Raw genomic sequence first — 17,933 nt, forward strand, 5'->3', positions numbered from 1 at the left:
ATATTCATATTGGTCGACTTTCAAATAGCCACCGCCCTTCCAATTCATTGGGTTGGTTGGGTCATTGCCATCACAGCCATCGACGATCCGGTCTCGCAAATAGTGAACGCAGGCTCCAACTTGCGGAAGGTGAGTTTGGGACAAGTTCTTCCAGCCAAGTGAGATTAAAACTGCTTCAGGGGTATTGTCGTTGTATATCCAATTTAGGACTCCATAGGATATCGCCGCGCGGTGTAAATCACAATGCACCCTTAGTCTAGCCTGGTGGATGCAATATTCTAGGCGTGAATTGGATAGAGCGAATACTAGGAAAGCTGAGCAGAAGCAAAATCGCCAGAGTGAAAAGTTTAATGAAGAAAGATGAGTTGAAGATAAGGGAAAGGGAAACATAGACCATCCCCGACTCGATGTTGACCAACAAGCTCCTCCCTCCTCAAGATTTGGCTCGAGAGAAGAGACAAATTGACCTGATAGCCCTCTTTTCAGGGTAGAACCACACCCACCAACTCACCGTCAATACGATGGGCGTCAGATAGATTGACACAAGTCATGCTCTGGCAGATGGAAATCAACGCCGGAAGATGATCACCTGGCCCCAAAACCTCATCTTTGGGAAATAGGCTGGTTGAGGTCGTCTTCAGCCCGTGCAATGTATTTTATTTTATTCATTTATGTATTTATATGCTAGTTACTACTATGACTCGTTAAAAGCCTTAGGTGGCGCGCCAGTCCTTGGCCCAGATGGGGCCCGGGAACGAGGGCTTATGGCCCAAGTGGCCCAATACCTATCATGGAAATAAGTCAGCTTTCCCAGGGCACCTATAGGTACAGGGCCCGGGTCCAAAGCCCGGACCGGTCTCTGGCACAGGGACCGAGGCCGGGCGACTGGGGGCCTCCCGTGGCCTCGATCCGCAAGCAGGAGGCTGGGGTCGTTGGGCTGTAGCGGTCCATGGTCCGTGGACCTCGGACCTGTCAGGCTAAAAGAATGCGGACTCTCGGCCATGCTAGCCCGCAGACGGGGCCGGCTTTGGGTCCGATCGCCTTGGCCCCATGGAGACACAGGAATGCATGCCACTTGGGACAATATTTTTTTATAGCTCATCCTCTTCCTCCGCTGGTTGATTCTCGAGCCTTGGGTCCTCGCATGCTCTAGATTTCTGCCGCTTTCGAATGCCCAACGCCTGAGATGCAGACGCCACTATGTTCTCATCGACCTTCAACTCCCCACCAAATACCATGAAGACGGTGTTCGTGCCATCTTTGATCGCCGCATCCAAGCACTGCACAGGGGCGATCAGCTTGAAGTCCTTGTCATAGAAGGTCGCGTGTCGGTTTCGCGCATCTTTCTTGGCTGTTCGCTCAACACGCAACCGATCGGATGGGTTTGACGGGTCGATGGTCATCTTGTACGCGTCGACCCACATGCCCTGTTCACGGGCTTTAAAGATGATTGTTACTGCTCTGGATTCGACGACGGCGATTTCATTTACGGGTCCTAACCCCCACGGTGCCTGCTGGGGCCCTCCAGGCCTCCACTTACTTGGCTGAGCATGGGCCGTTGAGACTCGCTGTCTGCTCGTATAGCTAGAGCCATCTTCTGCACTGAAAATTAATGGTGCAAGGTCAAACTGCGTGGTTGGTCGAGGGGTTCGTTTTTTAACAGATTCTGCGTCTCCAACAGGCCTGGTGAGGGTAGCAGTTTCAGATACCGGGTTAGGAGCCTCTCCCTCTTCCTCTCGCCTCTGCTGTTCTGCCTCTGCATCCTTGTCGAAACGGGTTGTTTCTTCCACCCTATGTGGAGGTCTCGTCTCTCCAGCCGCGTGTCTACTTTCGGCTGTTTTAACGGTGTCTCCTGCCTCCTCGGCTGCAGATGCAGCTGCTTGCCAAGGCCGCGGCTTTGCAGCCTCTGAAGCCTCCTTCTGAAGCCGCAGATCTTCGGCGGCACGTTGTGCGGCTGCTCTTTCTTCGGCTTCCTGGCGAGTTTGTTCCTTTTCAGCTTCCTTTTGTGCAAGCCGCAGCTCCTCAGCAGCAACCGTCTCCACTCGGTGGCCCGTCTCATCGGCAGCCAATTCTTCGGCATCCATCATCAACTGCTCTTGCGCCGATGACCCATCTATCTCATGCTCCTCAACCTCCCATCTAAGCCTCTCTGTCTCGGTGTCTTCAGCCATGGCTTCATCTTCCTCGGTCTGCTGGTCTCCAGGTTTTTTTGCTTCCCCCGCATCATGTTGAGGCTGAAGCAGCTCTTCCTCTACTAGCTGCATTGAATCCGGCGCGCTAGTGCCAAAGTGATTGATTTCTTCTAACGGAGGAGGATATTCAAGGGGCACTTTAATATTGTCGCTCGTCTCTCCGCCTGTAAGACCAATCTCCGTCGTTGTGTGACGTCTTCGTTCCTGTCGGCGGCGCTCTTTTTCTTCCTTTCTGCGACGCCGTTCGCGGCGTGCCGCTCTGCGGAGACGCTTGCTCTCACTTTCCTCTACACCACCACTGGGCAGAGCTCTCTCTGCCGTTGGCCTACTTTCTACGAGAGGGCCAACCTCAGGCACAAAGAGCGGTGACATGGGCATAGTTGAAGTAGTTCCCCCCGGAGGACTACTTCCAACCCGAGCCTGATGGCGTGGCTTGCCAAAGAAGGCAAAGTAGACGCATCGCCTCACAAGCAGCGTGGAGACCTTCTCCCCTGCCGGCATATCTTCTGTATGCACCTGGTCGACAAAAAGAAACTGGCGGTCATGCTTCTGAGATTTAGAGTGTGGAAGTCCGCACCGAGCCCTTAGTGGCGTCTCGCTGCCGGAGGAGGAATCCGGGGACGACCGGCACTCGATGGGGGCGGCATAAGAGAAACATGCCACTATGCGATTGACGAGGGATTCAAATATCCCGCTATCATATTGAAATCGCTCTGGATCCCTTGCTTTCAGCAGGACTGCTCGAGCGACCTGGCGGTCGGGAGATAGCTTGATGAGCGCTTTGATTTCATCCGAGCTGAAACCGAGACTTTGTGCGAAGGCAGCCATTTCGTACAGTGCACCCTCGTCGGCTTTCTCATGGCTGGATTTCGCTAGCAGATCGTCGCTCCCAGGCTCCTTAGGCATTTTTCGGTAATGGCGCATGGCGTACAACCAAAGCTGCCGATAGCTAAGCTCTTCCCGGTCAGTTAGGGAGCCTGATCGCCGCTGGCCGGTTTCCGATGTCTGAATCATATAGTCCACGGCCTCGGGGTCAGTCTGAAGGATGCTTCCAAAGGCCCTTCGAAGAGTGGGATAAAATTTGCTGACAGCAACCAGCCGCTTCAGGCAGTTGGCGCACGCTTCAAGATAGTAGATGTCCTGGAAAAATGTATGGAGCGACGGGATGATTTCTTTCCTCCCCTGCAGATTCTCCCAGATAGCCCTACGTTCAGAGTCGCTGAAGTCGCCGAAGGCTTCACCGCTGAGCACGCGGCCCCGGGCGGTCTTTACATCCTTCCGGGAAACCCCGGGGGCCAGAAGCTGTAGGCTCTCCACCGTTTGTAGGTCAATTCTTATCATCCGCTCGCGATCATTTCCCACCAGAGACGCCCAGAATTCTTTAACGAACGTCAGATAATTAACGATTTCCTACAATCATTAGCAATCGATAGACGTGAGGCCGGGAAAGGGAGCACCGACCTCGTCACAGTTGAGAGCCAGTACTCGGGCGAAGGAGCCGATATGCAGTCCGCCCCACAGCCCAGGGATCGCCAGCATCGCGTCGAACGCAGCACGTACGTGTGTGTGGGAATTAAGCTGGCGCAGTCGCTTCACTTTATTTGCCGACAGTCGCGAAATCCAGCGCTCCTCGAAGCGAGAATTAGCTTCATGCTGATACTGGCGGACTTTCCTGTAGACCTCGCCATCGCTTGGTGGCCTGGCGTTGGAATACTCATCGATAAGAGAGGTCTGCAGGCCGGAGCTTATATCTGTGCTGGGCAGTCAGCGCGGAGCGCGGCAATGGTTGGCGGGAATGCATATGTAGACATACCGTCTAGATAGAGGTCGACCGTCCACCACTGATCGCTGGGCGAGAGTAATTCCCCGCCCGCCTTCAGACGATGTTGGCCATGGAGACAGCGTACCTCTTCGGCAGAGAACTGAAGGTGCGGATACCGGTCTGGAGGATTAGTCATTAGCTCCTGGGCGCTCACCCGTGCCTTGCTGAGAGCAGCGTCCAGATGACGCCGTGACACAGTAGCGGTCACATGGTGCTGGATGTCTAATCGTCGACAGCCATCCTTTTTGAAGATTTTGCACAGTCGATGCACCTTTCGAGCGTCGAACTCGCGGACAAGAGACGGATGTAAGGTGATTTGGTTTAAGCTGATTTTGGCGGTTCCTTGATATTTCGCATTTTGCTCGGAGGCCAACTGCAGTTCCGTATTGGTGAACATGGATCGCTCCATGGTTCGAGTAAATGAGGGCTACAGTTTAATGAAAACGTGGAAGCGGAGGAGTAACTATGCCCTTCCTGCCAGGCCTGTAACAGACCATTATGTACCGACTCTTCTACGTGGAACATGCCGGAAAAAGCGTGGCCCCTTACCGACAGAATGGGCGGGCGAATGCCTGTTAGCCTATGTCGTCACTAAAAGGCTGTTTCAGGCTCCTTCGTCGCTCTCTTTATATTAATACTAACTCCTGACCTCGCACTTTCTTTACTACACCCTCATAGCTTCTGCTACAGTAGTGAGTTATGCCCGCGAATCCGGATAAGCGCACAACCGTGCTTGATCTTACACGACTAGAATCTCAACTATCATTTCCACCGGAACCAGCTCCGCCAGCACGTTCTGATGATTCTCGTCAACCGCTGCGTGGCCCCCAGGCGAGGGATAACAACAAGAGAAAAGCGCCTCCAGCACAAGTATATTCTAAGAAGTTTCTGAAAGGCACCCCCAAAGACCTTGTCCTCCCCCAGATCGTTGAGTATGAGCTGCGGCCTCCCATCGTCAGGGAAGAGTCTCCGTGGGAGACGTTTCACAATGAATTCACCTGCGAGCTTGCTGGCACGGTTACCATAGCCGTTCACCGCACCCGCCCTTCCAGAGTTGTACCCATTCGTGCATACGCCACGAAAGATGCGGAGAAAATGCTGGAGAGGTTCGGGAAAATCCAACATAAAAACGTCATCTCCGTTATAGAGTGCTATAAGCACAAAGATACCCTGTATGCCGTGGTTGACGACCTTCCTCTCACTCTTGTGCAACTAGTTGCATGCCGCGCTTACCCCAGTGAGAGCCAGTTGGCTTCTATTGTTGCACAAGTAGGTTATATTTGTCCCATGCTGCAATCGCCGAGGCCATCTGACCGATGACAGGTTCTCGACGGCCTATCTTACTTGGCCGCATCCGGCTTCGAGCATGAATCTATGACTTGCTCTAATATCTTACTTGGCCTGGATGGGCTCGTCAAAATTGGTATGATTGTGATCACGCGCGCTTGGTTCGTTATATTGATGATCAAGTTGTAGGTTCCCTGGAGTTCTGCGTGAAGATCCCGCCGAATAGACCTCAAACGCGATCCATAAAGGCGTTGTCTATCATCACAATGGAGCTCATGCAGAAATATGAAAAGGAAGATGGTTTGATCGGGGTGGATGACCTGGACCGCTGGCCAATCGACTCATCCGCCGTCGATTTCCTCATAGCCACCTCGTCAGCTTCGTCCATCGATGAATTGAAACAGGTTAGTCCAACTTCTCTATTTCTATATTCTACTTCAGACAGCGTCTCACCGTTATCCAGCACCCACTCATAACGAAACAACGGCGGTCCCAAGGCCAGCTGATTGGACTAGCTCGCCTTGCTCTGATATCTACTCGAACTTTCTACTCTTTTCCATCGTGACTATCGCAATAGTTGCTCTTCTGTTACTCATACTCTTGCGACTATGGGAAAAATGCAATTACTCTGTGGCATGCATCGGCCCTCTCTTTCCTTCTTGGAGTACGCCTTTATGCTTTTGTAATCGCGGTGTAGTATCTGAAACATACTTTACACGTTTACTCCTTGGAGAATATTTGAAAGCTGGAACTTAGTGAATTGATAATTATTTTAAATAGTACATATACTGTATGTAGGCAGTAAATACGGGAAAAAATAGATAACATGAGTGGGAATAAATTGATATTCAGAACCTTTTAACACTAGGAGCAGAGCGACCCTAAGAACCCCGTTTTCGGTTACAACCACGGCCGTATCTAGGGTGTTGGTCACTTTGCGCCATGCCATCAGATTGGTGCTGATTCCCGGGTTTTGGCTGTATCTGGTACTCTGTCCTGCTCTGTCTCGGAATTTCCAGCTTCAACGAACAACCCTTCGCAACCCGCTTCCGCCCTTTCTTCTATGGTGCTGTTCTCGGTGCTCTCTTTTCTTTTCTTGTATATCTTGGCTCGCGCGCTTCCAGCCCTCAAACAAAACCTCCTACCATGCAGCAGCCATGACATTTCCGTAACCTTGAAAGACAGGCTTAGGACATTCCCTGCAGCCTTACCTCTTTTCTCTTTGTTATATAAATGGCCCTCTCGTCAGTGCTGGTCGCTGCGTGTCGTAGTGAGTCATCCAGGGCTTGACGAGAACTCAGCCAAGGAACGTGGTACGGAGCGTCCAGGTGACGGCAGCCTTCGTGGGTAATTTATCCTCTGTAATCGTTGTAACTTGTTGTTGCTCACATCCGAATCTTGTCAAAAACGAATGTGGCCAATGTCAACCTCTGCCGTGCCCTGATAACTATTTAAGGCGACGCTCGCTCACTAGCTGCAGCTCTGCCTGGTTGGTAGATTGCTGTGGCATGATGAGTTTTGAAGGTGGTTTCTATAATGTTTCTACGCGAGCTTGCTATACGTCTTTATATATTGGACAGATATATGGAGAAATACGTGCGCTGCGAAAATTGGGCCTTGCCTAAAATAGATAATGGAGCGTCTACGGCACGTAGGCATACCACTTGTTTCCATCATGCGATCCTTAAGTTTCACTTCTATCTTTATTGGTCTCTCTCAATGTGGGCACTTAAGGCGAACGTTCAGAGATTGTTGATTTACCTAACTATATCTAATTAGCTAATGATGCAACTCTATCGTTAGTAGCAGCCCATTTTGACCCAATGGCAAACAGATACATCCATCAATTCTTCACACCATGCCTAACCATCAGTGCTTACATATTAAGCCAACGCTACTCTGGTTGAAATTCAAGTCGTAGCATTCTCACTTTCTCGTGCAAGTAGCCGTGGGCGATACTCATCAACTCGTCACGCAAGTCGTTGGAAACCGAAGCTGACCCGTTAGTATAATTTCGGATTACCTAATACATCATTACACCTCTACCTATAACTAGCATGTCACCACGCTCATCCTCAACGCCAGGAAGCCGCAGTATGTACTGGCCAGACACCTCCTCCTGGATGATCCTCCGGAAGTTTGCCGGGCCGCTGTAAACAACCGCGCGCTCATGATTCCCGAATAGTAGCCTGTATTCCGCCATCCTGCCGGCCTCCAGGTAGATGGACATAGTGAGGATCTGCCACTGCGATTAGACCCAGCGGAGAGGTGAGTAAATCATTGGTTAGACATACGTAGCCATCGCCTAAGACATCTTCTGCCAATAAATCGTTGAGCCACTGTTGCATCGCAACCGCAATGTCTAGAGTCTGTTAGATAGTGGCCATCAAGATGTAAGCGGTGAACCTCTACCCAAATTGCGCAACTGCCAAACAAAATGTACCCGGCGGGTCCGAGAACTTTTGGTGTTGTAGCCGTGGATCAGCTGTTTCACATGTGGGATCACAGCTATGATTCCAGGCCCACTTGCCACTAGCAGAACAGTCTCATACTTCCCTACCGACTTGCGGACGCCGTGCGGCCCGCTGATGAACGCTGGGGACGATAACGAGGATTCGGGGCTTGACTCGGCTAGGCGAAGTAGGTCGGCCGTTAATCCGCGGCGAGGCTGAACGATAAGATCCAGCACATCCTGCTCACCCTTCGACCAAGATACTATTGTGAAGGGATGGCTCTGCGCCCAGGACCACCAGCTTGCAGAGAGCATCCACAAATATATATATTGTCCCGCACAAACCTTCATTGGCCGTGGGAGGGTGACGCGGATGCTAACGAGGCTGCCGGAATCGTGGCCTGTAGTGCCGGCGCTGCTGTCGGGGATCCTGATCAGACTTACCAACGCCCGAGGTTGCCCCCGGGACATGAAGATGCCGTTTTGATAGAGGAGAAATAGAACCTGTAGGAAACAAATCAGTAGATGAACGCCGACCGCCACATGCAAATACAGCCGGGGGAGTGGCCAGCTAGGCGGAAGATGGGCCCAGATAGCGTAAGTGAATAGATACGCAATCGCCTGATGCGTGCGGAGCGAGATCTCATAAGCGTGCTTGCGGAAAACTGGAAGAAACAGCAGTGGAAGAACTCCTAGACATAGGATCCCCTATCCAAACCGTCAGAAAAGCAAGTGCGTATTGATGCCGAAAGCGTACCTACTATGACTGCCCAGAGATTGCTCGCAATATGCAACGGAAATTCTGGCCGGTCTGCCACAGAACAAGCATGGGCAGCCGAAAGAACGGTTACCATCCAGCCCGTGGCGCGATGGAACATCCGACGCGTCCGAAGTGTGACCCCAAGGAGATCCGCAGAAATGCCCAAGTTCACACACGCAAAGAGAAACGCCATGTTCACCAGGGCAAGAGTGCCGGCTCGTTGGCTGACCCTCTGAGCGGACACATTCGGCACTCCGAGGCAGACAGCGTTCGCAGCAATATAGAGAAGGTGTACAAGAAATTCAAACCATGTCCAGGGACCGACGAAGCGGTGCCTGCCAAGCAGAAAAGGGTAGGTAAGACGCTTGGAGATTTGCACAGAGGCAGCCTCCCATCTGGCTAGACACAATATAATACTGATCAGTATAAACGAGAGGAAGAGGCCGCCAGCGACAACACTAAAGATAGCCGTGGAGTCCATCGAGTTCCAAAGGAGATAGAGAAAGAGAGGAATGGGGATGTTCCTTCCATTTGTGTTTGGCCATGGCAACTAGCTCGGCTGCGAGCCAATATTGGATCAAGATCCAAGAACACATTATTGGAAGAGTTTACACTCTTTAAGTAGGCTGGTGACCTCACTTTTTTGCGTGGCCTGTGGCCTTTCGTTCGAGCTGCCCTACAATCGCCCACCGCCACACCCTTGTCATCGTTGACTCTGACATTTCTCATGTCCTCACGTGATAGTTAATTCTGGCCCACCTGAAGTTAGGTACTTAACTACAGTCTTGGCGACCCCAATCGCCTGGTCCTGAGCATGGAGTACGGTGAACACCAAGTTGTACCGTGGTCCGCAGATATCTTGGGAGATGATGACAATAATGCAGGCTTTGCAGAGTCTATCTGCAAACATGTACTGGCCATCGTTGTGGAACTTCACCGCCAGGGAGCGCACAAGAATGACTGGATCAGTGTTCAATTATGGCAACTTGTCAACGGATTAAAACGTATTGCAGAGCAATACACTCCTGAACGCACCATTTCATTTCCCTTTCAAGCTGCTGATCAGGGAGGCCAAAGCCAGCATGCCACCCCCGCTCTTTCTATGTACGATGATCTCGGCACGGGGGCGCCAATCACTAGCACAAATCTGTGCCTTGGTGAACCTGCCACTTGTAGACCTTCCGACATAATGCTCTTCCCCGTCGTGGGAGAACCAGACCCTGCGCTCATGGATTTTGGTTCACTAAGCAGATCCTTGGGTGACCAGTGCGGCGAGACTTCGGCTGATAAAGGTGTTGGTTTCGAAGTGGCTGACAGTCGCGTAGGAGACATCGCTGAATTTTGGACGACTGGCCAAGATGCCATTGCCACGAACCACATGTCTCCCTTGACCGAAGTGAATCAGTCTTCGCCTGTCGCGAGTCTGGCAGCAGGTTCACCAATAAGCCCTGGTTCGGTAGATGATTCGGAATCGACAAAGGATCATAAAGCGTCAAGGGCCAGAACTGTGGAAGCATTAACCTCCGATGGCCCTTTGGAACTTCTGAACCAAACGAAGAAAAGTAAACTTAACGATTATTTAGCTGACAGCAGCCCGAAACCCAGGAGGAGGTTAAAGGTTCAGGAGTGCGCCTCGAACCCGAACACCGTTGCACGGTCTAGCAATCCCGCACCCGCCTCGGCAGGCGGAATAAGTCAACTTCTAATCCAGAAGATTAGTGAGAAGGATGGTCGCAATGCTCTGTTTTTGGAGAAAGCTTTCTTTGCAATCGCCAGCCCTCAGGCGCTCGTAGAGCTCGCAGCAGCGTGTCAATCCGCCCGTCACGACGAGGCTCACAGGTATACGGAGACCTTGAATGACAGCAAAATGCTAATGAGGGCCTTGGATTCACTCGACTCTGCAACTACACGCCGTACCATCCTGAAGCGTTTTTTTCTGGTTAGGCTTATGGGCGAGCGGCTCCGTCGCGAAGAGACCTATCGACACCAATCCACAGGACCACCTCAAATTGGCGCCGATACCCAAAGCCGGGCAGATTCGAACGCCTTTCATGACCTCCTATTTATGTTTTATCCGCATTTGAAGAATGAAGCAAAGGATTCGAAAGAGTACATAGGGAAGTACACAAAGCTAAAGAATCGGCTCAGCTGGGCACGCAATTGGTATCTACTGCAGGATCGGTTTTCGCTTGGAATCCTAGCGTTGGTCCCATGCAGCGATGAGCTCCGAATTGGGGCAGATAGGTATGGGTATATCACTATATTGCCTTTCCGCATATACACTGACCCCCTTGCAGATTTCAAAAACTATCCAGCGGGGTAGTTTTCGTCTTTCTAGACGTCTTAGACGAACACCGCGGTAGTTTTATCCGAGAAGTCGCTGCGGCGATTTCCCCAAGTGTCGAGGCCGTCTTATGCGGAAATGACGTCTCTCCTAACTACAGATTTGAGCATGTAGATCAAATAGAGCTCCTACGAGAGCCAATGGACTCGGATCGGTTGGTCAGTCTCTGTCAACAGATTGAAATCAACATGGAGACCCCCGAATCACCATCTAACGACCTAATTTAGACGCCAGGAAACCGACGTAAGCTACTGGCAGGGGTTAGAGGATGTATAATGCATAGCGTATAAAACCACAATACAAATTCAGGATATCGTTTTCTTATGTGGGAAAGTATGTATCTTAAACGGTGTTGTGATCGAATAACAATAAGATAATGCATGTCTAGCCAGAAATAGTGCGCGATCCAGAAGATGGTGTAACTAATTTAAACCTAAAATAAGCTTAATAGCTCTGTGGCAACAGAAACCTCTTTAACTTTGCAAGGCATCCCGAAATCACCTTTTCTTGACAACGGTCAACCATTTCACAGTGCTGGAATAGGCAATGATAGCTTTTCGAAGCCTTTATTACATGTAGGGCATGGTAATGGTGAGCGGTTTTGTGTTATTTTGGCTCTGATAACATTCAAGGGCCAGATTGATAACTTCTTCAGGCTGAACGCCAGAGACACAGTACCGAGTGTCTAGATGAAGAGGTAGTGATGAACAGGCCGCATATGGAAATCCACACCTGAGGCATTTGTTACTCTTTGACACATGTTTAATTCCACGATAAAGAACGTTAGCTAAGGGTTTTACTGAGGAGCCATCAAGTGAATTGGCAAGGGCCGCTGGTAATCCATATTTCTCAGCAAGAGCTCCCAAAAGTGAGAAATCCAGAAACGCTGGAAGTCAGGGAGCAGAGAGCCGGCCTAGTATTCGTCTGAATTGCTTCCTTCTTCACTTGAGCTTTGATACCTTTTTCACTATACAATTTCTGATTGTTCTGTGTCTTTGCCTTGTTAGGTCTTTCCTAACCCTCCTCGCCTTCTGTCCACTGGTTTTTACCCGTGTGCTGACTGTATTGGAGTACCGTGGACGGGGCTGCCTGGAATTGTCCCAGGAGCCCCATCCTCAAGACTCATCTTTCCCATTGAACTCGCCTATGGACCCAGCCGTTCATTGTCCATCGCGTGTTCTGAGGCATCATCGCGTCGACCACACTATCAGGTCCCAACCATATCAATTTCCGGTTGAAACCTGACTCTGGCGCCATGGCGCAGCATTCTTGTCGAATTTTCCCCCACAAACTCGCTGATCCCGCTGTACGTCATGCCGTTTGTCCAGTCCCTAAAGTATTCTAACTCCAGTACGTCATAAAGCTTGCTTTGCACCATCACTCTCCATTGCAATTTAATTTTCCTCCCGAATCATGTATCGCTAACCTAGTCCACTGCATTTAGCTTGATGGACCCATCGCTGCAAACGGCTATAATTTTTTGGTGGCATAATAAGTAGCGCTGGAATCGGATCGCAGCTGAAATCGGACTTGCAAGTCGTAATGGTAATATGGTGAGGTGCAAGTCAAATCCAGAGTCGCGAATGCGCATGCAAGCCATAATCTTAATGTTTTGGGTTGCAAGCCAATCCGGGGTTTTGATCCGGAATAGTTACGCATGCGGGTTGTGTTGAACGTGCAGGACATACTACAGGTTTAGTGGTTTTATCGGAAGATGGAAGAATACTAGCAGGTGCCAAGTGGTATCGGGTGTCGAGGCACTAGAACATTCCACGTTGCATACGTGGTGACAACACGGAGATCTCTTCATCAAGATCTCCGACTCGGAAGAACTAGTTAGTTACTCTCCGAAGGCGAAAAAGGATACGAAATAGCCACGCTAATCCAAGCGGGAGAACATATTATCCAGTACCTACCGCGTACCTGGTTAGGGCTCCAACCAGCCAAGTCAGGATGAGGCCAATTGTTTTTGGGTGGTTGTCACAGAGTATGGGATAATCTGACATAAAAACACGCGAGAGCCCCTCTTCTGTATCCCATTTTAGTATTTTGTTTATTTAGTCTACCTATCTTACAATCAAACTTCTATTCACCTGCACCAAGCTGAGGTCCTAACAGATCTTAATATGAAGTCAAGCAATCATAAATCAGTTCATAGCTGAAGTTCTACGTACTCAGATTCTATGCATTCGAAAACCACAACACAAAAAAGCAGCAAAACATCACATAAGGACTCTGAGACTTTGCTGCATCGGTGAGCAAAATCTCAGATGCCCCATCATGTGTCCCTTTTGGTTGGGAGGACAAACGCTCTAAGCCCAAGGTCTGCAGCCCTGTATGAATCACAGTTCACAAGAATGCTGGTGGTTCGGCTCCTCCTAACCATGAGAGCCCTTGGTGTGCCCCAGACTTTGTAGCAGCACTGAGTATACACTCATTTTTTGTTGATGGTGGCACCAACATGCTGGCAGCCCATTCATATCCTCCTTCGAGTCGCCCATATTGAAAGGCGAAGGTGTCCTGAAGCAATCCACAGCTATTGAGATTCACTATCAAGGCTTTTCCAAAATCAGACGATGCCCATCCTCCCCCCCACATACGCACTGAGGTGTAGTTGGCCTGGGCTGTTATTTTGCATAAAGCCTGTGGCTGCTTTGGCGCCGGCTGGCGGTTGGCTGTAGGGTCAATTGTATATTCGTATTGGTCGACTTTCAAATAGCCACCGCCCTTCCAATTCATTGGGTTGGTTGGGTCATTGCCATCACAGCCATCGACAATCCGGTCTCGCAAATAGTGAACGCAGGCTCCAACTTGCGGAAGGTGAGTTTGGGATAAGTTCTTCCAGCCAAGTGAGATTAAAACTGCTTCAGGGGTATTGTCGTTGTAGATCCAATTTAGGGCTCCATCTCCATGCATTTCAAATTTTGCAGCGTCAGGACAAAATTGATTTTCAATTATGCTTCCAACTGTATCTCTGGTCAAATATTTCCTTCTGGCTAGGCCATTGCAAACCTGTGACCCCTGACTTTGTGGAGGCTGACTTTGAGTAGGCAGTGTTGAAGTGGATAGTGGTGAAATAGATGGGATAGTTGGGCATGTACACCTCTGTTCAGCAACCACCATCCCTATCCACATCCACACGTATATAGTAGATAACACTTTCATGGTTGAGACATTCACTGAGAAAGAAACGTTCTGTGAGGGCAAAAGCATTCACAAACCCATGGATTATATTATAACCAAGGGGCCAATACCGTGCCGCGACTAGATTGGAACAGGTCGTAAGACCAAGAAGCTACTTAATTTAGTATTGCTTGGTAATTTGGGTGCGCAGCCTTCTTGCACTGGAATGCGGCTCAGTTGAATCCTGGATCAGATGTGCAAGCAAGCAAGATGTTTCGAAGCGGAGTGAGTCAAAGAGAGGGATGCGATCCGAAAGCCGATAGTTGCAGAACAGATTATGACAGATACCTGAACGCCAAGTCAAAGCAGCTTGCACCCACATACCCATACGTAGAAGCTCAGGTTTCCTGAGATCCCCGGGCCTTCAATTTGTGTTGACCCAGCAAGCGGCTGTGTGTCCAGCAGCATCTTAATGTCCATTGATTATTCGTGTACTGCCTTGGGTTTTCCGTCTTGCAATCAGGGCAAGCTAAGTCTATCCCTCCAAGGACAGTTTTCGACCTGCTATGGCCAGTCAAGCCGCTGATACTCTCGAAAAGCAATGGTAGTGCCGCGAGAGAAGCGTTTCACACAATTCGACCTTGCACATGTGCGAGGCGCTTCCCGCAAACAAAACGAAGCTATATGCCTAAAGCAACAATCAGCTTTTCTTGAGAATTGTTCACGCGGAGAAGTGTCCAACTGGCTACTTGAAACGCATGAATACAAACAGAGCGATCTTATTCTCCCAGTGTTGGTTAAGCTGGGGAAGCGAGCCGGTGACACCATTGTAGCCAAGAATGTGTCACCCTGTACTAAATAGTTATACTGTGTTATATTGTTACAAACCCTGCGGTTTGACAGCTAAACCACGCACGCCACTGGGAGACAGCAGCGGGCGTTAAGTGGAGACACGCTAAGAGGGCGGGAAGGTCACGGATCGGGTGAACCAACAGACTGATGGCACGTGACCGGATAGTTGAGATAGGAGTAACTATCCCGACTGGCGGATAGGTAGGATAGTATCAACTATCCAGACTATCCACAGGGAGTATCGTGTATATAAGGGCGCTCATTACCAATGATCCGATAGACTTGTCTGTCATGATCAATCTACCTACCAACCTTTCCTATACTCAGATACCAATCTTTAGGAATACCTTGAATACATTCATACCTTGGTTACTTTTCATACCACTGAAGTCCTGTGATACTGTATGCTTGTATTCGAGCTCGCTCCTCTTGAGAAGCACCATAGTACGACTCCGAGCTCTGGCATACCGGCACGGATACCCCCTTTGACACCCGGATCGGACTGCGACTCAACCGCGTGCAACTTGGGATATTGATCACTACCAACACCCAACTAGTTCTCGGAACCTTTCAAGCTCTAGCAAAAACCCGGCCAGAGAAGTTCCATACCGAACGCCAGGCTTCATAACAAGTAACTATCCAGCCTATCATTCGGTGAATCTTCCTATACGTATGCTAATAGATTCCCATAGCATTTGCGAAAAAGCTTAGATGTATTCCACCAGAGAATAAGCCCAGATTAGTAAATAATAGCGTCCCTGCCCTGCGACTTATAGGACCCAGTATCGAGCGCGGGAAGATCACGCAGCACACAGTCACTGCCATATATGCAAGATGAATGAGAACGTTCAGCGGCTTCCAGGGAACAATCAATCTCTGACGATTGAGGATATAGAGATGAGCGAGATAACGGGAAATCGGGAGGAAGAAAAGGCCGATAGGGTTTGTAGGATGTAGAATAGGCACAATTGTCGTCAAATGTTAAAATAGGCAATGACTCGTGTTAAAAATAGGCATAAGAAAATTCTGCCGACAGTGATGCCGTATATATGTCGATGACATACATGGTGGTGGTTTGAGATGCACTTTCTGGCCAGGTTTCAAAAATTATCAATAAGTCAAGGGACCGCTCCAGAACAGGGGCTGCGATCCGATGTCAACAAGAAGTCTCAATATGCGCTTATATAACCGGCTCCAGATTGAAAAACCACATAAGTATTCACCTGGTCAAGATGATCAAATATGCCTTGTGAAAAAAGCGAAAAACGTCGGGGGAGTAGGAAGGATTGTCGACAAGTATTGTCCGAACATATCCGTAAGTACCTTTGCCATCGTTGGTGGTATACAAGTAACATGATAGCCAGAAAACCGCTTAGGGATTTGTATCAACCCAGAGAAGGTTAGATTGATTCCGAATTTCAATGATCCTTATACATGGGATGTGTCGACACCAATACAGCACATGTTTACGAAACAATTGAGTGAACACCCAATTTCAGCTGTCAGACTTCTGAGTAAGGAAGTGGGGAAATCATTTCAAGCAATACCTTCTCGTGTAAGATTCAGGAAGCTTACTTACCTGCTCTAGGCTAATATAGCCAGAATGTGTATTTCTGTCGATCGACATGTCCATCGCTTCCTAGACTCGGTATGGAAAACGACAACTTGAAGGAAGAGTTGACTATACAAAATATTCAGATGGCAGCCGCATTAGAGAAGGAAACTTTGGAAGCGGAGATCAGCGCCCTCAGACTATCCAAAGAGAATTTGGAAGCAAGGATTGAAATTTTGGAGCAGGATACTTGCTACTGGAGAATACTTGCTGGAACTTACCAAGAAAATATGACTCGGTATCATCAAGTGCTTGCCGATGCGCTTTCAAAGTTCCCATTCTGGGAACCTGATGCTGTAAAAGTGAATTCAGTCAGTTGAACATTATTAGATTGTCTTGCAGATTGTGTGTAACTTCTGGGATATTATCCCCAGCCCCAGTAAAGACAGTTGTTGCAAATTTTTCCAAAACCCACAATTGGTTGAGTGCCGGAGGATCTTTAGATAAAGGATTCATCATAAGATATCTTCATCTTGAGTTGTCTTGGATAGCAGGTATCTATATAGCCAAGGAGGGTTTCCTAGTTAGTCAAAATGTTTGCTTCCAAATCCCGCATATCTCTGAGGCCTACGGCGGAAATTACTAGTATCTAAAGTATACACCAAATCAAGAAAAGAGGAAGTGATTATGGTTTGTGAAGTAAACTTGCAATGAAATAATTCCACAAAATACAAAGAGGACAATGAAAAGCTTCAGGTTTTGCGTTCTCTTTGCTCTCCCGTATTTTCAACTTTCCCCTTGCCGCACATCATATGGGGCCTCCTGAGACTCTCTGGGCCTGGCTTCTGTTTATGGTAGAGTTTTGTTGTGGCTGCTTGGTGATGGCGCTTCTCGTATAACAATACTTCTCGGGCAATTTGAGCAGCTTGTTTTTGCGAGAGTTCGCGCTGCAGCATCTTGTTCATGTTGGCAACTTCCATATGGTTGACTCTTTCAATTCGAAGACAATCCCTTGTAATTGCGTGGGCGGTGGACTCTCGGTTGAGCAAGTATCTATACATGACTTCGATACCCTCAAATCCCCGGACTATAGCTCGAAGCTGGTTGCACTCATTTTGAAGCTGGCCAATTGATTTTGAGTGTACCAAGTTACCTGGTGATGAAGTTGTGACTGTTAAGGGATGTGGCTCAATAGGTTTCGGTGGCATTTGGGGCAGAAGCATAATAGTATTTGGAGCTTCCTGTTTCTTTTGATATACTCTTTATTCCCGAAGTCTGCGGAGGTGTACAAAGGTGTGGTGCAGTAGTTAGCTAAATAAACTTTAAACAGGAATCTTAACACTACTAAATTGTGACTCCTGCAAAATGATCAAAAATGGTCCGTTCCTGTTAAATGGTTGGTATCTTATCTCGTATTCTGATCTATTTGGCCTTTGTTGATTATCCTGCTGCTTGCACCCTCCCACAAGTCACTCACTTGCAAGTCAAAAGCGCGTCGCAACCCAGTTTCTCCCCATGACTATTTTCTTTGTCCGTTCGGTGACTGAAT

At 49.0% G+C, this 17,933-nt stretch overlaps 7 protein-coding genes across 7 annotated transcripts; 3 read left to right on the top strand and 4 right to left on the bottom strand.

Moving 5' to 3' along the window:
• Window positions 1-1,091: 1,091 nt before the first annotated feature.
• Window positions 1,092-4,423, bottom strand: LOZ57_006783 (uncharacterized protein; the record flags this gene model as incomplete). The annotated part of the gene is made up of 3 exons (XM_049255798.1): window positions 1,092-3,602; window positions 3,654-3,943; window positions 4,006-4,423. The coding sequence occupies 3 exons, from the start codon at window positions 4,421-4,423 to the stop codon at window positions 1,092-1,094; spliced, it is 3,219 nt and encodes a 1,072-aa protein (XP_049105208.1).
• Window positions 4,424-4,713: 290 nt separating this feature from the next.
• Window positions 4,714-5,777, top strand: LOZ57_006784 (uncharacterized protein; the record flags this gene model as incomplete). Its single annotated transcript, XM_049255799.1, has 3 exons — window positions 4,714-5,283; window positions 5,338-5,437; window positions 5,491-5,777. The coding sequence occupies 3 exons, from the start codon at window positions 4,714-4,716 to the stop codon at window positions 5,775-5,777; spliced, it is 957 nt and encodes a 318-aa protein (XP_049105209.1).
• A 1,418-nt stretch (window positions 5,778-7,195) lies between these two features.
• On the bottom strand, window positions 7,196-8,104 carry LOZ57_006785 (uncharacterized protein; the record flags this gene model as incomplete). The annotated part of the gene is made up of 4 exons (XM_049255800.1): window positions 7,196-7,296; window positions 7,348-7,540; window positions 7,596-7,663; window positions 7,714-8,104. 4 exons carry the CDS (start codon window positions 8,102-8,104, stop codon window positions 7,196-7,198), a joined length of 753 nt encoding a protein of 250 aa, XP_049105210.1.
• Window positions 8,105-8,622: 518 nt separating this feature from the next.
• LOZ57_006786 (uncharacterized protein) lies at window positions 8,623-11,084 on the top strand (the record flags this gene model as incomplete). The annotated part of the gene is made up of 4 exons (XM_049255801.1): window positions 8,623-8,865; window positions 8,938-9,134; window positions 9,297-10,757; window positions 10,811-11,084. The coding sequence occupies 4 exons, from the start codon at window positions 8,623-8,625 to the stop codon at window positions 11,082-11,084; spliced, it is 2,175 nt and encodes a 724-aa protein (XP_049105211.1).
• Window positions 11,085-13,206: 2,122 nt separating this feature from the next.
• On the bottom strand, window positions 13,207-14,022 carry LOZ57_006787 (uncharacterized protein; the record flags this gene model as incomplete). The annotated part of the gene is made up of 1 exon (XM_049255802.1): window positions 13,207-14,022. One exon carries the CDS (start codon window positions 14,020-14,022, stop codon window positions 13,207-13,209), a length of 816 nt encoding a protein of 271 aa, XP_049105212.1.
• A 1,984-nt stretch (window positions 14,023-16,006) lies between these two features.
• On the top strand, window positions 16,007-16,764 carry LOZ57_006788 (uncharacterized protein; the record flags this gene model as incomplete). The annotated part of the gene is made up of 3 exons (XM_049255803.1): window positions 16,007-16,147; window positions 16,193-16,387; window positions 16,435-16,764. 3 exons carry the CDS (start codon window positions 16,007-16,009, stop codon window positions 16,762-16,764), a joined length of 666 nt encoding a protein of 221 aa, XP_049105213.1.
• A 372-nt stretch (window positions 16,765-17,136) lies between these two features.
• LOZ57_006789 (uncharacterized protein) lies at window positions 17,137-17,607 on the bottom strand (the record flags this gene model as incomplete). The annotated part of the gene is made up of 1 exon (XM_049255804.1): window positions 17,137-17,607. The coding sequence occupies one exon, from the start codon at window positions 17,605-17,607 to the stop codon at window positions 17,137-17,139; it is 471 nt and encodes a 156-aa protein (XP_049105214.1).
• Between the last annotated feature and the right edge of the window lie 326 nt (window positions 17,608-17,933).

Source organism: Ophidiomyces ophidiicola (assembly GCF_022830035.1).
Source record: "Ophidiomyces ophidiicola strain CBS 122913 chromosome Unknown scaffold_57, whole genome shotgun sequence".
Lineage (NCBI taxonomy): Eukaryota > Fungi > Ascomycota > Eurotiomycetes > Onygenales > Onygenaceae > Ophidiomyces > Ophidiomyces ophidiicola.